General features: G+C 37.4%; 1 protein-coding gene across 7 annotated transcripts in view; it reads left to right on the top strand.

Annotated features, from left to right (window-relative positions):
- FRYL (FRY like transcription coactivator) overlaps positions 1-23,933 on the top strand; it is a 174,177-nt gene that overhangs the window by 49,996 nt on the left and 100,248 nt on the right. For all 7 annotated transcript variants that reach the window (XM_015560996.1, XM_015560992.1, XM_015560990.1 and 4 more), the window contains exons 5-11: positions 308-404; positions 10,411-10,490; positions 10,863-10,943; positions 15,371-15,539; positions 15,824-15,916; positions 22,087-22,185; positions 23,169-23,270. In XM_015560996.1, coding sequence (XP_015416482.1) covers positions 308-404; positions 10,411-10,490; positions 10,863-10,943; positions 15,371-15,539; positions 15,824-15,916; positions 22,087-22,185; positions 23,169-23,270 — 721 coding nt within the window. The remainder of the gene's footprint in view (positions 1-307; positions 405-10,410; positions 10,491-10,862; positions 10,944-15,370; positions 15,540-15,823; positions 15,917-22,086; positions 22,186-23,168; positions 23,271-23,933) is intronic.

The raw sequence follows: 23,933 nt of genomic DNA, 5'->3' as shown, positions 1-23,933 counted from the left end.
TAATAGAAATATACTAATCGAAGATGAAATAATGTTACATTTTCTAAATGAAATTTGAAATACTTTTCTTCCTCTTCCTAATTTTTTAGATTAGGTTTAATTTCTGACAGATATAATAGTGAAATGTGTGTATAGATTCCTGATTTACAAAAGAGAGGAAATAAGAACATGTAATATATACAGTGAGTTACTAGGAAAACTTGTGCAGTTGCTGTAGAACACCATCCATATTGGGAACTCAGTGAATAATTTGAACTAGTAGAACTTACATTCTTCATGCAGTCCTAACTTGGGCTTCTTGTTTCAGGGATGACCAGCAACGTGAAAGAGATTATCTTCTTGAAAGGAGAGACTTAGCAGTAGATTTCATTTTTTGTTTAGTTTTAGTTGAAGTTCTAAAGCAGGTAAGTGCTGTTATTTCCGTAAAGTTGTTATTTCTGAAAAGTCTGTTTTTCTTATTTTGCCTTGATGTTTCAGTTACCTTATTTAGGATGTATTGTCTAAAATTCTGGCCCATATAGACTGCATTCCTATAATTTAATTATACCTGTTTCAGTTGCCTAAGGCCTTCCTTTCCTGTACCTGTCACTTCGTTCCTTTTATGTTTGTATGCCATCCAAGACATGAAGTCATGTTAGCAAAATGAAGCTGAATAGAAATTTGTGTTACAAATGGGCCGTTAGCTGCAAATATAGTATGCCTGTCATTCACCTACTTCAATCTTTTTTTACTTCCACTTTCAAAGAATTTCTTTCTCTAAGCCCTCAAGCCTGCATTTCAACATGTAATAATTGTGCAGTAATAGTTGAGGGATGGGGATGATTTGACAAGGGTAAGACTGAGTTGGCAAAGATGATCCATAGATTTCCAGCCATGCACATTGTAGTATTTGGGAAAAATTTAGGAACTCTAAAAGAAAAATTATATTTTGCATATTACATGTTTGGACAGGGAATTGTCTATGTTATGTAAAATCAAATAGAAGATAAAATGTGATAATGAACAGGAAATGAAAGATATAAAAATTGATAGACTATTTTTTTGACATAGCCAATATAAAAATAATTGGATTGTGTAATCATTTATACTTTGCCTTTGTTTTTTTATGTCTGTGCAAAAACATTGAAATCTGAATATCTGAAATCTGCAAATAAAATAATTAAAAATTTGTAAAATGAATAAATGAGTTAGTCAAGGATAAAATCACTTTAATTTGTACCCATCCTAAAGGTTTTTAGTGAATGTGGGACAGAAATTTCTCCTGGGAGTTGTGCTGACAAGCCAAATTTCCTTTGTGTGACCTCCCAGTTGAGCTGGGATCATAAGACCCTGAGGTAACTAGGGATAAGAGGAGCCTGGGCCACACAGCATGAGCGGGCTTTACTGGGGCTCATTGTGGTTGATCCCTAGCCTCTCATGTGAGCTAATGTAGCTCATTTAAGTGGTTTGGTAAACCAGCATCTGCACTTCTTTGTTTAGTTAAACTGTATAGGGCTTCTCCTTCCAGCAGTGGAAATCGCATACTCCCTACACTGACCTTCAGGACTGATCTGTCTCCTCTGTGCCTTTTCTCCTTTGTTTCCCATGACATTCTCCTACTCAGCAGTCAGTCTCTTGCCTCATCTGAAAGCTCTCCCTGATTGCACTGGCTTCAGAACAACACAAGGACAATCCCCTGGAGTTGTCTTTCCCCTCTTCTCCTTCTTTCTTTGTCTTTTTCCCTCCTCATCATCTTCATCCTCTTTCTCCTCCATCTCCTTCTCCAAAATAATCCAGATAGCTCTTCTGGTAGAAGAAAAGTTAGGGTCTGTAAACGTAAGGACATTCTTTCAGTGGGCTCAGATTTCCACTTCCTTCCACAAAATCCTTCCCGATCCTTGGTTCACATGGACTCAAAATATGAGAAAGGGAAATACAGTGGCTCTGACAGCTAATCTTTGCTTTTGGTATGTCACTACATTCTTTCAACCTATTGTTCCCTTTTCACTTTCCCATGTCTCTCTTTTACCATTATCCTCGTACTTTCATTCAAATGCACTCATCAAAGGGTAAAATACATCACTAAGAATATAGATACACTGTATTTAAGATCTTATAGAGGGTATTTTTTCTTTCCTAGTAAAAGGCATCTTTTTAGCTTCTTAAAAACTACAGAAAATGAAGTAAAAATCAATACAACTTTCTGAAATCTCATGACAAACTAACCCAATTTTCTTCACTGTCAAACTGATGTAAGGTTTAATAGATCCAGAGAGCAATCAATGTACTTGATCTTGAATTTAATAAGACTTTTACTTTGTCCCACATAATATACACATATTAAAATGTGATTTAGACAGTTCCGAGAGCATTGAAGTATTGGTACATGGATGGTTCGGTCTTAAGGAGGGGTAAATATTGGAAATTATTTGTTTCTTGAGTAATCTGTCATGTCTTCAGTGATAATCGCATGAATTTAGAACTCTTCATAGTGCATAAAGACTCTATGTCCTTCATATCAGCTGGTCACTCTAATAAATTCTGGGAGATAGTCATGGCAGGTGTTTTCATCCCAGCCGTGTCATTTACTTGCTGTGTAACTTGGCAAGTTATTACCCACAAATTCTTTCTCCTCTTTGAAGGAGGGATGATATTTACCATGTTTTGTAGAAACATGAGAATTAAATACAATAATTTCTGGGACATGGAAAGTGCCCAATAAATGTTATCTGCTATTTTCATTTTATAGGTGAAGAAATGTTCTTAGCTGTAGGGACTTACTGAAGATTATAAACCTAGTTCACTTTTTTACTCCAAGTTTTCTCCCTTTAATAATAAAAATAAATTGTTGGTAAAATCAGAGATGTGAAGTTAGGTGAAATGACCAGCATCTTGTAGAATTAAAGTTTTAATAATAACAAGTTAGATGAAGAATTAAGTTAGCTAAATGTGATGAAATTAGTGTGATTCAATTCACTGTGGGAACAAAATGATCTCAAGATATAGATAAGTAATTACATTTTTCTAAAAAAGAGGAATAATTTTGGGGTCAGGGCTGACTACAAATGTTACTGTTAGTACCGGGGCTTTAAAATCCACAATGAAAGTATGATTAAACAGCAATGTAGTGGTTAGCAAGTTTGAAGCAATTTTCTTTTTATGTTGAATTTTAGTCAGATGTATTTATTCATTGAAACAAACAAGAAGATTGGGAAACCGGGTTGGTGAGTCATTTCAAGCTCGTGGCTTACTTTTATCAGTGCTGTTGAGAATTATCAGAAGGTGGAGTAGTCCTTCAGTATTTTCAGATTTAACAGTGCCATTTTAGATGTCGATAAGCAGCTCTAGATGTTATGGGGTCATTTGTAATTTTGCAGAAGCATGAATTTATTCTCTTTTATGCTGAGAACTGGTCTCTTAGGCAATGCATGAGTCTCGTTGATGCCCCAGCATACATATCTTAACCTAGTTTTGTTGTTTTTCACTTTCCTGATGTGATAAAAGCATTAAATTTTGGGAGGTGGTGGTGGGAATAGCCTTGGACTAAAACATGGGTATTCTCTAGGATGTATGCTTCTTGAATGCTCAGGTAGAATTAGAGCTGCTTCTAAAGTCATGCAAATGGCAAAGATTTGAAAAATTCTTGACATTAAAGATGGGAATATTATTCCATTTGGGGTGTTTTTTTAATTTTTTTTTTTTACTATTGAAAATAAGGGGAGAAATAGATAGTTCAAAAATTTCTGTGCAGTCTGATAATGTTCATTCTTCATATAAAATTTTTAGAGATTGTGCTCCCCACTAAATTAAAGATATAGTTCTTTTTCACTTCTGTTTCTCTTCCAATATGAAAACGCTAGCAGTTTTCCTCTCATTTTTTTTTTATTTATTAAAAGCATTTTTTTGTATATCAAACAGGGCCCACAGTATACTCTAGAGAAGTACACACCAACTTCAGAACTTCAGTTCCCTCACCTGTAAACTAGGGTACAAATATCTATCTTGTAAGGCTATTGTAGTAAATATTGTAAATAATCTAACCTTTCACAAAGACACATACAGAGGATTGATGGTGGCAGTAGTAGGGCAGTAATAAAGAGTATGCAATGTGACTAAGTAGTGTCCCCAGCAGCCATTGTTAGACTTAGCACATAACTGTATCAAATAAAGACTGTTCAGGAGGAATTACAGGTTTAAGTCCCCTTGTGTTCTGTATCTCTGGCCTAGAGCACACCACACACCACTGTGAAGAAATCAGTGTATAAAACCATAACAGTGCAGTAAGTGGAGCACAAAAATTGAGTCATGTGAAATGCGGTGTTGCATCATTGCAAGGTCAGGGAAATGTCTTGGGTCAGCCTGTTGATTAGCGCTGTCCATTCTGGAGTAAGTTCTGGGAGTCAGGCACTTGATCCAAACATAGTCCATCACCTAGTGGCGATGTCTGCTCTGTCCTCACTGCCCATGGGGTCATCACCGGACTGACTGGGAGCTACACAGAGGACCACAGCCGTGAGCCCTGTAACTTCTTTTGTTGGCCACTCCAGGGAAGATGAGGCTGGAGAACATATTTGTCTCCCTGCTTCCCTGGTAGGCTCTAGTTTCTTGCCATTTTGTTTCCTCTACTAGGCCTTGTCCTCAATATCTAGTTCCTTCGTCTCCCCTACATTCCCAGAGGTAAGAATTTTGGCCTGGTTCCTTTTAGAGAAGGGTGGGAAAGGTGAGAGGACAAGAATCAGTCTCCAGTGTGATACACCAGATTTTGCATTCTCTCAGGGCTAGTAAGTATAGGGTTCTACTCTGTTATCTGCAATTTACAGGTGAGGAAGTGGAAACTTCTGCGAGGATACATAACTAGTGAAAAGAGAAATCTTGGTTTGATTAGACTAACCCAGTGGTCGGCAAATTCATTAGTCAACAGAGCCAAATATCAACAGTACGACGATTGAAATTTCTTTTGAGAGCCAAATTTTTTAAACTTAAACTATATAGGTAGGTACATTGTTATTAACTTAATTAGGGTATGCCTAAGGCTTAGGAAGAGCCACACTCAAGGGGCCAAAGAGCCACATGTGGCTTGCGAGCCGCAGTTTGCCGACCATGGGACTAACCCAATATCCATGGTCTTTGTATGCTTTTATCATTCCAATGAAGAAAACGTTTTCATTTATTGTGTAATGATTTGGTTATAGTTTATCTGTAATAACCTGAACAGCTTAGTGTGGATTTGAGGGAGCACTTTGGGGATACTGTTTTTAGTTCTTAATCTGAGATAGATTGTGTGGTCCCAAAAAGGGGTTCTTGGGCTACCAAGTAAAAGATCGCCGTGCCTCCAATAGTTGATCAGCCAATATCTGGAAATTCCTGTATCAATAAGATTTGATTGTTATACTTTCTTAATGTTTGCCTGTTAGAGGTTGAGAAGCTTCTTGTAACTATCCAGTCAATCATAGAATCCTAGTTAAGTATCCGTAATGCTAGAGAAGTCCTGGGTTAACATTTCAGTGTACCTATGTGGGACCAAGGTCAATAAGACTCTTCTTCCAAAGTATCCGAGTTCTTGAACTTTGTCATGCAGAATAAATTCAGTTTCTGCCCCATTGTTAACATGGGATTTATATATCCCAGCTTCCACGAAGCAATGAATGAAAAGTTCATGTCTTTCCTTTATCAGGTTGCTTTTGCTTTATTTATTTATTTATTTATTTATTTATTTATTGTTAAAAGTATTACTAGTACATATGTCTCCTTTTTTCCCATCAACCCCTTCCCGCCCATTCCCACCCCCCAGGCCATCAGGTTACTTTTAAAATGTTCTCTGAGACCTAGAAAGGTAGAGTTCGGATTTCAGCTGCTTCCTCCCTTACTCCCTATTTGATTTTGGGATAGGGCAGTCACAGTTTCTAGGAAATGAGATAAATGGGCTTTCTCAGCCTCCTCTGGTCCACAGTAAGCTCTGAGCCACTTAGCCACAATGAGGCTCTCTGATAGCCGTCGGGCCTGCAGTGAAGGTTCCCCAGGAGCCTTTGAAAGCCGTGTCAGTTGCCTGCCTCCCTCTGCTTGGGACAGCAGTTTAGAAGTTGTGTCAGTGTTGTCAGAATTTAGTCACGGTCTCATTGAGATGAATAAATGGAAGTGAATACGTGTTAGAATTCTTGTCCCTCATTACTATGTGTGTAATTACTCTTATCTAATGTCTCTCTCATATTTACTAGTTTAGAATTAGTTCCTGCTCATTATTCAGGACTAAGTTTAATCCCCTCCTAATAGACTCCTGATTTACCTTTGTAAGGAATGCACTGTCTTCGTTTTAAATAGCTCTCTTTCAAGCCCTCAAGAAGCATTCTGACCATCTCTGAGGAATTAGAATTCTTTACTATATTTTCCCCCAGTCTAGTTTTTTGCTTTCTTGGTTATCTACACTAATAAAAGAGAAACATGCAAATTGGTGTCACTCCGCTATGCCCACCAGCCAATCAGATGAGCATGCAAATTAACCCAACAAAGATGGTGGTTAGTTTGTATACGCAGGCGCCGAGCAAAGACTAAAGACAATGTAGAAGGAAGCCAAGCACTGCAGAAGGGAGCGAAGCTGCAGAGAAGCAAGCCGGGCAGTGGAGGTGGGAGCAAAGCCTGCCTTGGTGGGTTTTGCTCCCTTCTCTGCTTCGCTCCAGCCGCAGGAAGCCCTATTCTTGCAGGAATCTTCCTGCGATGGGCTTCTAGTATTTAATATTTGATTACAATTTCATCCTATTACTGAGGTGTTCTGGAATCTGTATTGTTAAAAATTATCAGCAAATCAAATGTAGAATTCCTATGTGTTTTTTTTAATTGGGCCCCAGGCCCACAGAATTGGATAAATTGTAATCCTGGTTAAAGACACGCTGTTGTCATTGCTCTCTGCATGGCTGTTCATGTTTGTTTGTTTACAATATAATGGTCCCTCTGAGAACTAGACTGCTATCTACAATGTAAAGCCTAATTATGTGACTCTCCTAGTTCACTCGCTCCCTGGCTATTCCCTTTTCAGTAACTGATTTTTATGTTAATATATTCCCTTAACTTTAAAAATGTTTTGATACATGTTTGGATAATATATTAAAGTTTTACTGTTTTGGAACTTTCTAAAAAATTGTGTCATTTTTATTGTCCTCTGGGACTTTTTTCCCCACTCAACATTATGTGACTAAGATTCATCCATGAAGTGTGTAAGTTATACGTCATTGAAGTGTGTAGTTATACGTCACTGTTGATTAGCACTGTCCATTCTGGAGTAAGTTCTGGGGTCAGAACTTACTTTTTTTTTTTTTTTTTAGAGAATTGAAGGGTTCTTTTTATTGAACATTTTGGCTCAAAAGAATCTTTGTACGAGTTCACTCTTCTCAACCTTTTCACGGCGTCATGATTATGTTTTCAATTCTGTAATCTAACAGGAGGCTCCAATATTATGGTGTCCAGCCCACCAATCATGAACCAGAAAAGTAATGTCATCATCAACCATTAACCTCAGTTCTTTTTTGTAAAAATTCACTAAGCCTGCAGTAGTGCCTACTAGGTAACAAACACCCTGCCAGGTGCTTTATGAATATTAACTCATTCTATTCATTTAATCTTCATAGCAAACCTACAATGTTGGCAGTACTATTATTCTCATTTGTAGTACTCTATGAGGTCATGTACTGGTTCCCTGAGGTTGTAGAATTAAGTTATCACAAGTTTGGTGGCTAAGAAAACAGAAATTTATTCTCTCATGATTCTGGGGGGCAGAGACTGAAATCAAGGTGTTGGCAAGGCCTCTCCAGCCAGAGGCTCTCATCATTGTTTTCTTAACCGTGTAATTGCTAGCGTGGTGAAGCACCATCCTCTTAGGTTTAATACCCCGGACCCTGCAAATTCAGCTGATAAGTGGCAGATTAACAAGAGAAAAGGCCCTCCTAGAAAAGAAGTCAAGAGCCAAAGAAGGGTTAGACATGAAAAATTACTTTATCAAAGAGCAAAATACATTGTGGAGAAGTGACAGGACAAAGGAAAAGGGTTTGGCTGTTGGGGTGGTAAATTGTGGGAAGGTAAATATATGGGGGAAACCAGTGGTAGATAAGGGCTAGTTAGTAAGGTTTGTTTGTGCAGACCCATCTCAGTGCCAACTTTCTGTTTCCAGTGGTCATGGCTTTTTACTCTCCTTGGTATTGGAAAGGGGAAGGGAAACTGCTTTTAGCCAGAAAGAGGGAGAATAGAGAGCTTTTCCTGTATCTGCTCAGCATGATACAATTTTTTGAGTTGTAATTTTTTGAGTTCCCTTCAGCTCAAAATAATCCTTATGCCAACCTGCCGTATTTCGTAGTGGCAAACATTGATCCTCTTCAGTAGGTTGCACGCTGCGTAATTGATTTAAACTTCCACCGGCAATGTACATGAAACCTCATTGATTTACATTATCTCTACTATTTGGCTTTGTCAGACTCAATTTTTTTTCCCATCGAATTGGTGTAAAATGATACCTTGTGCATTTCCCCCCCCTCCTTATTACTAATGAAATCAAGCATCTCTTCATATGATTGTTCTCTTAGGACCAAGTATAACAGAGGACAAAACAGGAAGTTGTAAAACTTTGCTGAAAGTCTTTAAAGAGATGGAAAGATATTCCATGTAAATGCATAAGAATACAGTTATCCCCAAATTGATCGAAAGGTTCATTGCAATTCCAGTAATCTTATAGTTATTATGGAACTTGAAAAGATGACTGTAAATTGAATGTGGAAGTACAATAGGCCAGGAATAGTCAAAACATCTCTGAAAAAGATGGAGGGTGAGGCTTGTAGTACAATACATCCAAACTTATTAAATAAGTAAGACAGCCTAATAATAAGACAGCCTGATTTTAGGACAGACACATTAAAGTGACAGAGAGCTCAGAAACAGACCCACACATGAATAGAACTAGAGTGTGTCAGTGGTGACTTGTATAATCTTTGACCCAGCAGTTCCTCTTTTTGGACTCTTTTTCATGGGACTATACAAATCTATAATGTTGACTGCACAAGATGTTTATTGTAAAACATACATATTGACTAGACATTCTGGGCTGAAATGTTCATTAATAGAGAGCTCATTAAATAAATTACATATACTGAATATTTTATGGCTATCAAAAAATAACAAGGAAGAACTCTAAGTACTGACATGGAAAGATGCATTGTTCTGTTAAGTAAAAATAAAGTGTGTGTGTAGTGTGTGTGTAGAAAAAGTGTACAAGGCTATATACCAAGTTTTTAATAGTGATTATATTTGGGGGAAAGGGCAGAGATTTTAAATATTTGTTTTACAGATTAGGAACTAACTTGTAGTTTTTAAAGAACTAAACAAAACAGACATTTAAATGACAAATTTCTAATACTAATAAAGCCATAAATACTAGTAGGTTAAAATTGTTGGAAAAGTTGTCCTTCTTGGTTACTGTTATGATAGGAAATCGGCTATCTGAAGTGCGGTGCTGGCTCCGTCAAAGGTTGCTGATCTATAGCTGTTGCAGAGTTACACACGGAAAATGTGTGTGTAACTTTCTGACAATAACAATTGAAGTAACAACAACAATAGCTTTCCCCCTCTGTAGTCCATTGTTCAGTGATTGCCGGGAGCTGGTCCAAGGTCACCTCTCCGCGAAAGGTTGTTTCCCCAGGTAGGGATTTTCCCCTGAAGTTAGGGAGGGAATAAAACCTCTTAACTGCCAGGCGGGTAATTAATCACTTTAACTACGAACAATCATGCTTAAGCTACATAATCTTTACTCCCTGGAATGGAGATAAGAAACGCCCTAACCTTTGGAATAGAGATTGACAGGATTAGAATCAACTGGTATAAATACAGATGCAACAAGACAACAGAACACAGAACTTAGGAGACAGAACTTAGAACACAGAACTTAGAAGACAGACTTTAGAAGACAGACTGGAGAGAACATGTCAAAAGATCCTGGACAGAACCTGGCTACCGAACCTGGCTACAGAACTTGGAAGAGAACATGGCCACAGAACCTGGCTGGAGATCCTAACCAGAACTTCTCTGGAGATCCTGACTAGAACTTGGCTAGAGATCCTGCCTAGGCTGCTGATCAACTGAACGCTGTCTCCGTGTCATTCCTTCTTCGCCGACTCCGTCCACACCTTTGGGGACCCCTGGACCTGCTGGGGCTGGACCCCGGCAAGTGATTTGTGATTTTGAAGCTAATAATCCTAAGTTTAGAGTTTGTGAAATTAGATATTCAACTAAATTAAAGAAAAAATACTTTGTTAGGAAAAAGGAAGATTGACAGATTAGTAATAGATCATATCATGAAAATTAAAATTGACTTTGGTTTAATTTGTTGAAATAAGACCACTCATAAAAGACTTCGAGCCTGTTTAGCTCTTACTCACTTGATCTTTTTTGTTCTAGATTCCTGTTCATCCTGTGCCTGATCCCTTAGTTCATGAAGTTCTAAACTTGGCTTTCAAGCACTTTAAGCATAAGGAAGGGTAAGTGAAATACTAACTCGGGACTGTTGCTTTTCTCTGTGGGCTTATACTGCTTAAATATACTTTGAACGCTCATCGAGCATTTGTTTTTAGCATCAAAGCAATTATTTTCTTTAATCCACACAACATACATATAGAAATGATTTTTGTAAAAATAATTCTAAAACTGATCGGATTTATAAGAATTAGAAGGCTAAATGTCACAGCAAATTAAAATCTAGAGCTAGGAAAAAATTTGTGTGGATTTTATTATCCTATAAATGAATTTTCAGAGAAAATTCTACAATATCTAATAAGAAATTTTGAGATATATTCAGAGAGTTTGTAGAAAAAAATGTAATAAATAATGCATTTGTTCTCTTGTTATTTCAGGTATTCGGGAACCAACACTGGGAATGTGCATATTATTGCAGATTTATATGCAGAGGTGATAGGGGTTCTTACCCAATCAAAGTAAGTTTCACTGATTTCGATATGCTTTTAGTTTTGGAATGCTTCATTACTAATATAGTTGACACTGACAGTTTTAAACCTACTGTATTTTTCATAGAATTGAGTTTCACCTTTTATTACTAAGCTGCTCTGTTCCTCAGAGGATTTTAAAATAGCACCCATAGGGGAGAAACCAAGATGGCAGCATAGGTAAACACTGGAAATTGCTGCCTCACACAACCACTTCAAAAATGCAACTAAAAGACAAAACAGACATCATCCAGAACCACAGGAAGGCTGGCTGAGTGGAAATTCTACAACTAGAAGGAAAGAGAAAAGCACGCTGAGACTCAGAGGAGGTGCAGAAGTAAAGTGCACAGGTACGGACGCGCACACCGAAAGGGCTGGCAACTGAGGACACGGCGCATGTGGAAAGGGCTGGCAGCTGAGGACGAGGTGCACGTGAAAAGGGCTGGCAGCTGAGGATGAGGCACACATGGAGAGGGCTGGCAGCTAAGGATGCGGCTCGAGTGGAGAGGGCTGGAAACTGAGGACACTGTTGTCTTTTTCAATCGGGAGGGAGTTTCAAGCTCCCGACTGCTCTGAACTCCAGTTCCTGGTGGGTCTCTGGGGACCCAGACTCATACGGGGAGAAACTGGACTGTCTGGCATCAGGCGGAACTCGAGGGCAGCTTTCTCTCAGAGGTGCTTGCAGCAATTGCTGGGACGCTGAAATTTGGGGCCTCTTAGGGTAGGACTGGGGAGCAGCCATAGCTGATTGCTCCGCCCTGTTGATCCCTGAGATCACAGCCCACCCAACAGCAGCTTGCATTGCTTCACAGCTGGGCCTCATCTGGGCACCTTCAAATCCTAAACAACAAAGAGGAATCTCTCCATAGCTCCTGCTGGGTAACCTCAGGCAGAGGCTAAATTAGCACCTCCTTAGAGATCCAAGAGCCAGTGTACCCAGTGGTCAGAGTGGGACCATCCAGATTACAACTCCTCAGATCCATAAGAGACACACTCGGGTGAGACTCAATGAGCACCAAAGCCCCACTGAAGCAAGTCTTGCCCCAGAAGGGTGTCTCCAGCTCAGAAGTTCTCCCACTGCAGACACAGCTGATTCTCACAGCCAATTGGCCTGGAGGTCAATTCCTCCCAGTGATACCTACAACAGTCAAGGCATAACTACAACAAGACTGTGCACAAAGCCCACAAAGGGGTGCACCAAGAGTGTCCACCTCAGGTAATTGGGGAGGCTGAGCCACCGGGCCCTATAGGACACCTAACACAGAAAGCCACTCTTATCAACACAGGGAAGCAGCAAAAATGTGGAGACAAAGAAACAGGTCACAAATGACAGAAATGGAGGAAAGCAAACTACTGGGTATAGAGTTCAAAACCACACTTATAAGGTTTTTCAAGAATTTTCTAGAAACCTCCTATAAATTTAGTGAGACCCTCAAAAAATCTAGTGAGACCCTAGAGGTTATTAAAAAGTACCAACTAGAAATTAAGCATACACTGACTGAAATAAAAGACACTATGCAGAATTCCAACAGCAGACCAGAGGATCACAAGAATCAAGTCAAAAATTTGAAATACAAAGAAGCGAAAATCACCCAACTGGAAAAACAAAAAGAAAAAAGAATCCAAAAATATGAAGATAGTGTAAGGAGCCTCTGGGGCAACTTCAAGCGTACCAACATCAGAATTATAGGGGTGCCAGAAGAAGAGAGAGAGCAAGATATTAATCTGAAGCCAAGACAGAATATATGAAGTTGACTGTGACATGGGAAAGCACTCTCACTCCCCAGGGTCTGTCAGTCATCATATTCCATGCACATTCTCTCCTGGCTGCAGAAATTGGCCCCAGGGTGCAGTATTTGACACAAAGAGCTTTCTGATGAACAGAATAAAGTGGTGAATATAATAGAATCAGGGGCATAGAAAGGGAGTGGACTGATTATTCTCAGGGCGTGGTGGAAGGGGTGTGGGGGGGTATGGAAAGAGACTGGACAAATTTTGTACACCTATGGATGAGAACAGTGGGTGGCGGGGGTAAGGGCAGAGGGTGGGGTGGGAACCAGGTGCAGGGGAGCTATGAGGGGGGGGAGGAACAATGTAATAATCTGAACAATAAAGATTTAATTAAAAAAAAAAAGCAGCGCCCATACTTTAATTTCACAACGTGTTTTCATTTTAGGTTTTTTTCCCATAAATATCTGAATTGAGGAAGTCACAAATTGCCAGGAATAGTCAGGACATTACGTTATTTTCTACTTTTAACAATTCTGTAAGAAGCATTTTTTTTATCTTTCTTTTAAAAGTCTTTACAGAGCTAATAATTACTTTTAATACTTTCCAGTTGAGTGCTTTTATTTCCAAGAAATCAATGCAATCCCTTTATCCTAATCACCTTATTTGTTTTAATACTAAACAGAGTTTTGAATAGATAAAAGCGATACCTAAAAGGAAAGGTAAAAGATACCAGATTATTTTATGAAAAGTGTTATTCGTCAGGAGTTACACTCATTGAGCTGTCTTGAACCATCATTATAGTAAACACTAAAAAGCTGTTTGTCTTTAGTATTTGTGTTTGCTCTAAGTAAAAAGTATCAATTCAGATTTTTGTGGATGTCATTTAAAGAGTCTTTGGTTCTGAAATCATTATATAACACCTTTTCTAAATTCTAAGAAGGCAAGTATTGTTAATATTTAATAGTTTAGATTTTAATATTAAGTAATGTATTTTATTTAGCATATTTTTTATCCTATGTAAACACATCAGGCACCCTTGCATAACCAGTGCTATAGAACTTAGAACATAGTCTGAGTGTTTTATGTGATTTGGACATAGATAATAATATCTTAATATGTCACTTATATTTAATCAGTAATGAATCCGTGTCTCAGGAATTATAGGCACAAAAACATGGACACAAGCAATGGTGTATTTATTTTATGGCATGGTAGTTCATGATTTTTAAATTTTTATCTAAATGAATGTCTGTCAGGAATACAGGTTAGAAATTCTAAGTAATACATTAGCAAGTTGAATCCAGAAGAACTTGCATGACCGCTAAGTTAATTCCAGGATGGTAAAGATTATAAATCCAAATGGCCAGTGAAATGATGCTGACCCTCATTGGTCACGTAGAGCAGTGGTGAGGTGATGAGTGTGAAAGAAAGGGAGCATGGAGCCACAGTAGGTTAGGCTGGGCGTACTGACAGTTGAGGTGGCCGGGGGGAGAGATATAAACCTTTATGTCCTGAACAACAGAGAATGCAAAAACTACTAGAAATACAAAAAGAAGTGTTTTAGAAGTATCTGAGAAATGCTAGTGAAAGCCATAGGGATGCTTTTGGGGGGGGGGGAGGAGACCAGTAGAGTGAGAAAGGGAAGGGCTGGGAGGTGTATTACAATCTTGCCTATGCATTTCCTTTTATTGTAGTGATTAACAATTATTCTGAGAAATTTAATTTAAAAAAAAACCCAACCCTTGGATTCTCATCTTATTGCATATTAAGGTATTTATTCACTTTCTATATATTTTTTATAAAACACAAAAGAATATTTGAATGGAAAATGATATTGTATTTTCCAAGCATCAAATAGAAATAAATGCTGTACTTTATATCATGTGTCCATATTTCATTAATGTGTGTGTGTGTGTGTGTGTGTGTGTGTGTGTATTTTTTTTTCCTCACTGTAGTCAGTGACCATTGGAAAAGTATACTTCATTTTTCAGGAACTGGTTTCCCCCAAGTAACATTAATAGTAAAATCTTTGATTGTTTTCTAATTTATGAAGGAGGAAAATGAAGTATTATTGATTAATAAGCTGCTAGATATCTTTTCCAGTGTAAGCAAAGAAAATGTGGTAGCCTTAACAATTGTGGTCATGTGACACCAGGACGGTGCTCACATTTTGAACACGTTTTGATTCTCTAGCTCATGCAGATTGTGAGCTCTGTGTCCTCCCACTCTTGTTCAGTTTTTCTGCAGTGTAGTGAAATAAGAGCTTTAAGCGATAGTTAATAGTCACAATCAATTGGTTTACCTCTTTGAATAAATTTGTAATCTCCAGTCCACTCTCCATGCAACTCAAGTGGGCCGACTTTATAAAAAGGACTTTATAAAAATTGGCTCTCTGATATTTACGGGGAAGTTTTATGGGTGGGTTATTTGACCTTATTTTTATTATGGTTATTAATTATTAAATGGTAATGGTGCTGTATCAATGATGATATAGGAATTAAAAAATCTAATTATTCCTCTTTAAGAAACTCTGATATTAAAATAAATGAACAGGAAATTTAGAATAACAAAAATTTTTGTCTTCCTATCTATGCTTTTCTGGCAATTTTGATGAGGGCAGAGAAAGGAGATGATGTAGGAAATTAGTGTTTTTAACAAATGAAATTATGTATCTGTGCGTATTAAAGGTTTCAGGCTGTGAGGAAGAAGTTTATGACGGAATTAAAAGAACTGCGACTGAAGGAACAAAGCCCGCATGTGGTACAGAGTGTCATCAGCTTAATAATGGGAATGAAATTTTTCCGAGTGAAGATGTATCCGGTAGAAGATTTTGAAGCATCATTTCAGTTTATGCAGGTGATTTACTTCATCAGTTGCAGAGATTTAGCCTAACAATGACTTTTCTTGCTCTTCATGACTTTTGAAAAGAAACAATGGAGATATATTGATGACATCGTTATCAATTTCTTATTCCAATTGTTGAATTGTCACAAGTATACATTAATTTTCTTTTTTAATTTAAGTATGTTGTGACCATAGCTTTTTGATATAATTGCAGAGTGTTTACAAAATTATCGTGATATTAAAAATCATTTAATCTTTCTCTTTTGTTAACCTAATGTGTTCCCCCCATCCCCCAGGAATGTGCTCAGTATTTCTTAGAAGTAAAAGATAAAGATATAAAACATGCACTTGCCGGTTTATTTGTGGAGATTCTTATCCCTGTAGCTGCTGTAAGTATATTTTTTATTTTTATATCTTAAAAGTACCTTTTTGCTAAAGAAGTTGCTACATGAAATATTCTTACTTTCTGGTAACCTAATAGACAATGAGGTGGAAATTTGGAATATACCATGGGCCTAGGGAAAAGGATTATTAGACAGAGCAGAAGAGCATCCATCAGTCTTTTCATTAAAAGAACCAGCCCTCGAGATCCAGAGACTGTTAGGAGTGCAGAGCATGTGCAACCTAGCAGGAGCGTGGCCTCAAGGCGCTCCGAGTAGCACACTGCATTTCATCACGGCCCGTGCTCCGTACAGAATCACAGCCATTTCAGTAGCCTCTGAAGAATTTAAAGTACTGTGACATACATCCTGGAATTTACCAGTCTGTCTTGATTTTATAAGTTCTGCTCTACAGATTGCTGTGACATTCATCATACCTATCAAAATTTATACTCTGAACTGTTTAGAAAATAATGATCGCAGTAACTTCTAGGGAAGCACATTGATAGGAACTGTTGTTGGTGTAAATGTAGAGTGTTATTCAAAACTAATTTTGCAGTTACTGGTAATGAAATATCAATAGTAATGGAATTTATAGCATACTATGAATTTTTTTTGTTTTCTGGTCTCCATCCCTGCCCCACTCAATTTTTCAGTGTGGTATGTAATATTCCACTCATTTTCAATGAACTGCATATTGTTGTATAATTGAGTTTTATATATACACATATATATTATTTTATTTTTAAAAGATTTATGAAGGTGAAATTGACATACAATAAACCACACACATTTAAAGTGTACAATTTGACATATATACATATATACACACATATGTATATCTGTGTATATATATGTGTGTGTGGATATATGTACTAGGATATATATGTACCTGAAAAACTGTCCCCACACTCAAGATGATGTACATATCTATCACTCTCTTTGAAGTTTCCTGGTGTTCCTTTTAATCCCCACTCTTGCTCACCCCACTTGTTCTCAAGCAACCAGTGATGTTCTTTCAGTTTCAGTACATTAGTTTTGGATTTCCTTGAATTTTATATTAATGGAATCTCACAGTACAAACTCTTTTTCTGACTTCTTTCAGTCTGCATAATTATTTTGCAGTCCAAGTATGTTGTAGAATATATCAGTAGTTGAGCAGTATTTCATGGTATGTCTATACCACCGTTTGGTTATGTGTTTACCTGTTTTTGGACCTTTGGGTTGTTGCCAGTTTTTAGCTGCTACAAGTAAAGCTGCTGTGAACACTCATATACAAGTCTTTGTATGAACATTTGCGTTTCTATCCTTTGGGTAAAAACCTGGGAGTGGAATTGCTGGACCAAGTGATAGTTATAGGTTTAACTCTTCAAGAAATTGCCAAACTGTGTTACAAATGGTTGTACCATTTTGCATTCCCATGAGCAGTGTGTGAGAGTTCCAGTTCCTCCACATCTTCAGCAACACTTACTCTGGCCAGTCTTTTTCATTTTCGCCATTACAATAGGTGTATCGTGGTATCTCATTCTGGTTTTTAATTTGCATCTCCCTAATGACTAATGCTTTTGAGCATCTTTTCATATCTTCATTTGTCATTCATGTATTTTCTTTGACAAAATGTCTGTTGAAATCTTTTTTCGCATTTTTGTATTGGATTGTTTTCAGATTGAGCTTTGAGACATATATTTTTAAAATGTGGATATAAGTATTTTATCAGATGTATGCTCTGTGAATATTTTCTTCTAGTTCGTGATTTGTGCTTTCATTCTCTTAACTATGTCTTTGAAAAAGAAGTTTTTTTATTTTGATGAGATCTGATTTATCAGTGTGTTCTTTTATAAATTAAACTTTTGTATTATACCTAACAAGTCTTTGACTAACACAAAGTCACTAAGGTTTCTCCTGTATTAAATTTAAGATTTACTTTTAGGTTAGTGATCCATTTTGAGTTAATTTTTATATGGTAAGGGGATTGAATTTTATTTTGTTTAATTTTTTGTTTTGTTTTTGTTCCAACAGAATTTGTCCATTTGTTGACAAGACAATTCTTGTCAAGTGCTTTGTCTAAAAAATGAATTGACTCTATATGCTTCAGTGTGTTTCTGACTCTGTTCTGTTCCAATGATCTATGTGTGTGTTCTTATAATAATAGTATACCTTCTTAATTCCTGTAGTTAGAGGCAGGCAGTGTACATCTTCCAACTTTAAGCTTTTTCAAAGTTATTTTGGCTATTTTAGGTTCATTGTAGATGTGGAATCTAATGAACAAAATAAGCTGACAAAATAGAAACTGAGGCATGGATACGTGGAACAGACTGACAGAGGTCAGAGGGGAGGGAAGGAGGGAGACTGGATGAAAGAAGGCGAAGGGATTAGCCAAAAAACATATATCCATAGCACGTGGACACAGACAACAGTGTGGTCATAGACAAAGGAAAAGGGGTGGAAGTAGGTGGAGGTGGGCAAAGGAGGGGGAGACATGGGGATGGAAGGAGACTTTGCTTGGGGCAATGGCTGCACGAAGTAGTGTGCAGATAATGTTTTATTGAGTTATACACTTGAAACCTGTATAATTTTGCAAACAAATGTCACCCCAATAAATGCAATTAAATTTTTTTTAAAATTTAGAGTCACTTAGTCAATTAAAAAAAATGCTGGGATTTGAATTGGGATTTCTTTATATTAATAAATGGTAGGACAGACATCTTAATATTAATTCTTGTGATTCATGAGCATAGCAACTTTCTTCTTTGACTTAGGTCTTTATTTTCTCTCAACAATGTTTTGTAATTTTCAGTGTATAGATCTTGAGTATATTTTGTTAAATTTATCCTAGGCATTTCTTATTTTTGTGCTATCGTAAATGCCATTGTTTTAAGATTTCATTTTCCAGGTGTTCAAAATACTTTTCAGTGCTTACATTTTATTTCATTTTTGCCTTATTGCACTGGCTAGCATTTTTCAGTACAATAATTTTTAAAAAATGAGAGCAGACATCCTTACCTCTTTTCACATTTTAGGGCTAAAGTCGCCAGTCTTACCAATAGGTATGATGTGACTTATAGGTTTTTCATAGATGCCTTTTATCATATTGAGGAAATTTATTTTCATTTCTAGTTTATGAAGAGTTGGTTATTTTTCAGGAAGGAATAAATGTTGGATCTTGTTAAATATCCCCCATCCTTGTCTGTTGAAATAATCAGATGATTTTTCTTTTATGTTTGATAATATATTGAACTATATTAATTGTTGAATCAACATTACATTCTTGGGGTGAAACTCTTGATCATGATAAGACTTTTTTATATTGTTAGGTTTTATTTGATAAGGTTTTTTATTGAGAATTTTTGCACCTATCTGTGTTCCTGGGGCTCTTGGTCTGTGGTTTTGTTTTTTTAGTATCAAGATAATTTATGTAGAATGAGTTTGTGCAGAATTGGCTTTCAGTCTTTCTTTGGAGATGGATGGAATATATTAATACATCCACTTAATCTGGAACTTTCCTTGTGGGAACCTTTTTAACTACCAAATGACTTTCTTCAAAAGACAGGTTTTCTCAAACTACTTTTTCTTGAGTGAGCTTTCAGATCTTTCTGAGGTGTTGATTCATTTCTAAGGGAATTATCAAATTTATTGGTATCAGGTTGGTCAGTTTTATACTATATACTATACACTTTATACTATTGTATCTGTAGTGACCACTTTCATTCCAAATATTGCTAAGTTTTGACTTTCTTTTTTTCCTGGTCTCTCTCGCTAGTACTTTATTAATTTTTTTGATCTTCCCAAAGAACTAGTTTTTGGCTTTATTGATCTCTATTTTTCAGTTTCTATTTCATTGATTACTGCTTGGATTTTTATTATTTCCTTTCTTCTACTTTGGTTTTAATTTGCACTTTTTGTTTGTTTGTTTGTTTGTTTCTTAGGGTAGAAGCTGAGATCCTGCATATCTTTCCCTTTTTTTCTAATATAAGCACTTAATGCTATATATTTCCCTCGAAGTAGTTCTAAAGTGGCAGATCATAAATTTTGATGCCTTGTGTTTTCATTTTCATAAAGGTCAAAATACTTTTTAATGCTCTTTGTGAAATCCATAGGTGATTTAGAGGCATATTATTTTGTTTCTGAACATTTGGGGATTTTTCCAGAGATCTTTAAGTTATTCATTTTTAATGTGTGGTTAGAGAACATACTTTGTATGGCTCGAATCCCATTAAATGCACTGACATTTGTTTTGGGGCCAGGGTATCAGCTATCTTAATGAATGTTCATGTGCACTTGCAAAGACTGTACCTACTGCTGTCGTTGGATGGGAGCGTTCTATAAATATTAATTAGATCCAAGATGGTTGATAGTATTATTTGCTGCTGTCCTGCCTACTACTTCTAGCACTTATTGAGTGAGGAACACTGAAGTCTCTGACTGTAACTAAGTGAAGATTTGTCAGTTTCTCTTTGCGCTCTGTCAGTTTTTGCTTTGTATATGTTTAAGCTCTGTTATTTAGCACATACATGTTCAGAATTGTGATATCCTCTTAAATGGGCACCTTTATCATTTTGAAATAAGCCTATTGTGAAGATTTTTTAAATGCATACAAACATAATTTATAGCTTTGCAAAGTAGTTGAAGTCAGATAGCTTCCCATCCCCACCTCAGTTTTTGGCCGTGTGAATTAGATTCATTTTATCAAAAAGAAAACAGACCAGTTAATAAAACCATGGCAGCTCGAGGCTGTTATCATTAGTACAAGTACTCTGATTTCTCTCCTTAGAAATGGCTTCCACTGCTACTTATCCACGCCATTTGTCATTTGTGCTTCCTCCTTGTTTGGAAATGTGTGGGGTTTATTTGCCAGCTGTTTAACTTGGGTTAGGTTACAGTTTTTAACGTAATCCATCAAACGGAGCCAGTTGTACAAAGCAAGATGCTTGACAAAGCCCCATTATTACTGAGTTGCCTAATTCTTCTTTTATGCCATGTTTCCTTCTGTGGTGTGTTAGTTTGCTAGGGCAGCCCTAACAAAGTACACACACTAGGTGGCTTAACCAACAAAAAGCTATTGTCTCACAGGGACTCTGTTCCGTGCCCCTTGCCAAGCTTCTGGTGTTTACTGACAATCTGCGGCATTCCCTGGCTTCTAGAAGCCTCACCCCAATCTCTGCTTTCATGTTCACATGCTGTTCTCCTGATGTGTGTGTCTGTGTCCAAATTTTCCCACTTTTAGGACACCAGTCATGTTAGATTAGCTGCTACCCCCAATATGACCACAGTCCCCGTAACAACTGCCTCTGCACATAGAGCCACTTCTGCCTGGAACATTCTTGCCTCACTAAATACCTTTCCCCCTACCCCACCCCCCCGCGCCCCTTCACCTGGCTGGACTCTCCTCACTCATTTGTTATGTGTATTGAGTGCTTTCTGCCTGTGGGGGCCTCATGTATGCACAGGGATACAGTGACCAAGGTAGGAAAGACTCATTGCTCCTATAGAGTTTAGTTCTGAGGAAAACACAATAAACTCATGTAAAATATGTCGTATGCAGATGGTGGAAAATACTATGGAGAAATGGAAAACAGGGTAGAGAATCGCCAAGATGGTAAGGGAGTTGAAAGGTGGCAGTTGAACAGAAGCTAAAGGAATGAGGGAGTGAGACATGCTGTACTGGGGGGAAAGAGCTTAGGCAGAAGGAACAAGGGCAGATGTCCTGAAGCCAGAGCACGCATGATGTGTTTGAGGAACAGCAGGAAGCCAGCTAGTGCGGCTGGATCCCACTGCTGGGGGCAGGAGAGCGGGAGAGAAGGCCAGAGTGGTTACATGGGAAGCTGTTGCAATATTTCAGGTAAGAGATGTTGGATTCAGCTTAGGTGTATCTTGTGTAATTTTTCCCTAGGGGCCCCCTCTGGCTGCTTCAAGACCACAGAGAGTTTCAGTCTCCTCTTACAGCATCTGGTAGACCACCTGTTCACTGGCCTGCATTCTCTGCTTGCGCTCTCAGGGCAGGGACCAAGTTTATCTTATTTACTTAACATTTGGTCAGTTGGCACGTTATGGTACTGTACTTGCATGAGCTCCTCAGTGAGGTATTAACCAATTCCAAACCTTACAGAAAGTTCTTGTAGTTTGAACCCATGTTTGTAACCATTTTCTTACTTTTTGCCATTTTCTATCTTTTTACCTAGGCTGTTAAAAATGAAGTGAATGTTCCCTGTTTGAAAAATTTTGTGGAGATGCTTTATCAGACTACTTTTGAACTGAGCTCCAGAAAGAAGCATTCATTGGTATTAAGAACCATTTCAAATATTTACATATTTAATTAGGGGGGGATCTTAGTAATTGTTTTATAAAGTCAGTGGAGATTTAAGAGAATTGTAAAAAGTGAAATTGTCATGTATCAAAAGTGTAAAATAAGGCAAATATTATATATTTTCTCCTCTTTTAAAAAATTTCTGTTCATGATTTTTGCTAGCTCTGGATTTGATAGGTTAGTCAGACTTCATTCTAGGTTTTCACCTGGCTTGACAGGTGCTTTAAAGTATGTGTTATAATAAGGGAAAGGTTGAATGTACTCTTGTATTAAACTACAAATTCCTTTATTTTACATGATAATAAAATAGCATCTTTTGCTTTTAAGTTTCCCCCACACACACACGCATAACCACCCATTTCATGTAACTTTGAGGGATTCCTCTGAATTTTCATGCAACTTGGGGAAAGTTTGGAGACTTGGACAAATACTTGGCCACTTATGGTAGAGAGAGTGAACATGCGTTCCAGGCACTGAACTGAGTGTTTTGCCTCCTTTGTCTTCCTTAAGCCTCACAACCTCGCAGGATGTGTATGATTATTACTTTCCACTTTACATTTTAGGAAAGTGAGGCTTAGAGCTAGTGATGTATCCTCCCTGGTTTCAGACACCTGGCAAATGGAAAGCTGACACTTCAATGCCAGTCTGTCCTCTGATCCCAGGGCCCATGCTCACAACCACTGTACCGACTGAAGGAGGAATGGCTCTAGGGAAAATAATAGCACGCTCTAACTCAGGGAGTCTGTGATAGGTCAGAGAACAGTCCTTATAGAGAATTTGCCCTTTATTATTCTTTGTTACATGACTCTAGGAGATCATGTTTCTTACGATAAATGGGTAAACTGCATAAAGGAGTCTGTTGGTTTCCTGGTTTATGAGAATAAAGGAAATATAATTTACAAGTCCAGTGCTTTGTCATGTAAAGTGTTAACTCTCTCTTTTATCTGTCTTCTATAGGCTCTTTATCCACTAATTACCTGCCTTTTATGTGTCAGTCAGAAACAGTTTTTTTTAAGTAACTGGCATATTTTCCTACAGAACTGTTTGTCGCACTTAAAGGTAAGACATAAACTCATTTCTGACCTATAAATACTGACTGTAGTGTATTCACTTATGCATATACAGCGACTAGCATGTAATAAACTTTCGTTACTATTGGTACATATGAGTAATTAATAGTTTACCATATTCCATTTCTTATGCATACTTCTTACCTTCTATAGGGAATCAGTCATGTATGCACATGAAGAAACTTTTGATTAAAATTTTGGTTTGTCTTACTGAGCGCCAAATTGTTCATTTTTAATGCTTAATGTATTAATAGCATCTTCAACCTAGCAATATTTGTTAATAAAGTCCTTAGAACTGTAGAGTATTAATCTTATAAAACTTACTTTGTGTTTGAGAAAATTCAATAATGTTAATTCAAGTCTGAATAATATTTAAAAGCCTTGGTAATAAAATATTACTAAAAGCACATTTCACATAAGTATGCCCAGCCAAATTAAAGTGTGGCACTGGGTCCACATAGATGTAACAGCTCTTGAGATTATTCTGACTTGAATCAACACCATTTGGCACATTTGTGTCCGATCTGTCTTAGTACTGAAAGCAAAACTATGAGATAGAAGGATCCTAATCTTGCCAGGGTGCTCTGCTAGCAAGCTCTAACAGGATCTCCTTTTCTTCTGCGGGTAGGAGTGCTGTTAATGACTGACACAG

Source organism: Myotis davidii, unplaced genomic scaffold (assembly GCF_000327345.1).
Source record: "Myotis davidii unplaced genomic scaffold, ASM32734v1 scaffold455, whole genome shotgun sequence".
NCBI classification, from domain to species: domain Eukaryota; kingdom Metazoa; phylum Chordata; class Mammalia; order Chiroptera; family Vespertilionidae; genus Myotis; species Myotis davidii.
This window is presented reverse-complemented; position numbering and strand designations above follow the sequence as displayed.